General features: G+C 43.2%; 1 protein-coding gene across 1 annotated transcript in view; it reads right to left on the bottom strand.

Annotated features, from left to right (window-relative positions):
* The window catches only part of cabp2a (calcium binding protein 2a), a gene marked incomplete at both ends in the record, with an annotated part of 18,385 nt that extends 16,323 nt beyond the window's left edge, over positions 1–2,062 (bottom strand). The window contains 2 exons of the mRNA XM_080836289.1: positions 1,021–1,212; positions 2,006–2,062. Coding sequence (XP_080692415.1) covers positions 1,021–1,212; positions 2,006–2,062 — 249 coding nt within the window. The remainder of the gene's footprint in view (positions 1–1,020; positions 1,213–2,005) is intronic.
* Positions 2,063–3,165: the final 1,103 nt, after the last annotated feature.

Below are 3,165 nucleotides of genomic sequence, written 5' to 3'. Positions count from 1 at the left end.
ATTTCAAAAGGTTTAAAGATGTTTCAGATAGAACTCGGCCAAAGCCTAAATGGCGCATCTTGTGGGATTTGTTTGATACCCTGTAAAACACTTTGGTTGTCATTTTAGTTCTGCCATAGAGTAAATCCCAAACGCAGACAGATAGACAGCAAAAACGATACTCAACATCTGCCTCTGTACTCTGCCTCGCATTTTCCCAAGTAATTAAGCAACCTCTCAGATGTTTACACACATTATGCAACAACATCTGGAGGTTAGAAACGGTGGTCAAAGCTCACGGCTCTGCAACCCCATGCATGCAGATTAAACTAGGACTTCACTCCTCCTGAAAACAAGTCTCACCAAGTTTGAGCGTACGTGGTGGTTGCCCTATAGTTTGTGTAGAAGCCTCTGAATATCTGTCTTTGCATGGTGCATCCCTATTGGACAGGGGAACTGAAGGTTTGCTTTGATAGTGATCTCCTGAGCACAACATACAGTAGATGCAGTTTCAGGATACACAGAGATACTGAAATGTCCTTTTAAACCTTTAGCTTAACAAATGCAAGAAATTAGTCAATCAATCACAGAAATGAATGCAAGACAAGTTTCAGTTGATAAAGCTATGTTCCATTCCACACACACAGTTTGATATGACACATATCACCTAAGAGTAAGGCAACTGGCATGGCTGCATGGGGGTAGATGTTATATAATGCATTAGCATTTATGCTCACAACTGAACTTCATAGTACTTTCTAGTACCTCACAAAGCCATTTGCACACTAACCACACACTGTTCCAGTATTCAGCAGATTGCTGGCTCAGTGGAATCCCATTAAAGCCTTGGCAAAGGTTCTAGAATATAATGGAAGTTATTCTCTCTTTGGAATCTTGGTTCTATCTGGTCCCTTATGTAGTTTGACAACCCATAATCTCTTGCTATTGCATGCCCCCAGTTAAAACCACACGGGAAACCTTTGTTCACTGAGCCACAAACCGGCCAGATTCTGAATCAGGCTCTGACCAGGAGGCGCTTACCTGGCCAAACACGGAGGCCACGATGGGTCTGAGCCTGCGGCGCTCCCTCTCCCTCTCCTTCCGCTTGGGCTCATCCTCAGTGGGGGACGCCAGGCTCAGGGCCTTCGTGGGTTTGGATGGCCTCTTGAAGCTGCCGCCAGAGGAGGAGGTGCTCCATCTTCTAAGCTTCTCAATCTTCTTCTTGATCGAACCCTTGAGAGAGGGAGGATAGAGGGACAGAGAAAGAAAGACAAATAGTTGGTGTTATGGTTTGGTCGGAGGACAGGAAAGAGTAAAAATTGAGAGATTAAAGATTCTCCATCTCAAAACTTAAAACCACAAAGGCAGCTGTAAAAAGTAATTTGTGTAAAACATAATACATACAAGATAAGGTTGCATTCTGAAGCATCCTTGGGAGCAATACCCTGTGTCTATTTAACATTGTGTATAAGTTAAGTCAGGTATACCTGCCTTAAGTATATGTTCTCCCTGGGAAATGAACACACAACCTTGGTGTTGTAAGATCTTTGCACAACCAGTGGATCTCTTGAAACAACACTGTAGCCATTAATGCTGTGCCCAATGACCCTAAACTATCAACTGGTTGTATGGTTTGTTGCCAAAGATAAACCTGACAACAAAGTGCTGCAAACACAGAGTGTACAGAAAGCTCTATTTGACATGAAAATGGGGTTCCTGAGTTGCATCAACAGATATGGACTGGTGCAGTGCAGCTAGTCGTGCTTACAGAAGGTCTGTTTTGTATTCTGTATTGTGCAGTATGACTATACACAATTAGATTAAAAATACACCAGTTGCAATTGAGGGAAATAGAGAAAACCTGGCAAAACAGTATAGTGGCCCTGCCAACCTCCCACCAAAGCAAAAGCACACACATGAAAAGATGATGGGTTAGGGTTAGGATTAGGGTTAGCACACAGATGAAAAGATGATGGGTTAGGGTAAGGGTTAGGGTTAGCACACACATGAATAGATGATGGTCTACCTTTTTGGTGATCCCCTCCTGAGGCAACTCCATCGTTGTCATGCTGCCAGCTTCCATGGTGAACCCCTCTGCATAGATGATCCACAGGTCTGTGTCCTCTCCTCTTTGCCTGCCTGAGCTGTTCTCAGCCACTCCCTGACCCAGGGACCCATCTCCCGCTTCCCTCAAAGCCACTCCCCTTTCTCTTTCTCTCTATCTCTCTCTTCCTCTCCATCTCTCTCTCTCTCCCACTTTCTCCAGCTCACTCTATCCATCTCTGTCCCAAGCTCTTCCCATTCATTTCCACACATTCATTCACTAATAGAAATTCTTTCCAATATGGATTTTTGTTGATTAGATGAACCTCTTAGATTTGTCAACATTTACTATATTAGTTATCTGCTATACCCTCTGTTTATCTCTATTTTTTGTTTTTGTTCTTAGGTCCAGTGGATTTCAGGAGGGGTTACAAAACTATTTTTTGTTGTTAATCTGACGTTGACGTGATTCTCTCAGCCCTGTTTATACTCAGACAACAACAGTCCCTGTCTCCCAGCTCATTCAGTGTATTTTTACTGTAATCCCCCATTCTCTCTTTCTCTCATTCATCTCTCTCACTCACTCATTCTCTACCAATTGACAATCCTCTTAGACTTTCATATTTCAAACAGTTGTTTGGCTACCCTACACAGTATGTGTGCTACCCACTGACCCTGACCTGCACTTCATGCCTCTTGCCTCACAGGAGCAGAACAGAGTCACAATTCATGTAGCAGGACTCTTGCATACTCCTGACTGGTTTGGAGAGTAAGTAAGAGCAGGTCTTCACTAATAATCACAACATGACATGGTCATTGGTGGTGCCAGGTTAGATTTCAAGGACCCAATGCACTGTGGGCTGAGAACCTCAACTTAGCGGATACGCAATATGCGTGGTGACGAAACCTCTCTGATGTCAATTTAGACACTGGTGGTGGGGTTGGTTTTCAGAATGAAGGTTAGTACACTGGAAGTCGTTTCAAAGCCCAACACAATAAATCATTTAACAATGTTAAACCATTTCCATGAAAGTTTTTACTATTGTTTATGACTAGACATTAGTCTATTCTAGCTGGATTTTGAACCCTGTAACGATTTGCCAAGGTGTCCAATCGATGTCTCAGTGGAGACCAGCCTATAAA

Source organism: Sprattus sprattus (assembly GCF_963457725.1).
Source record: "Sprattus sprattus genome assembly, chromosome: 4".
NCBI lineage: Eukaryota > Metazoa > Chordata > Actinopteri > Clupeiformes > Clupeidae > Sprattus > Sprattus sprattus.
This window is presented reverse-complemented; position numbering and strand designations above follow the sequence as displayed.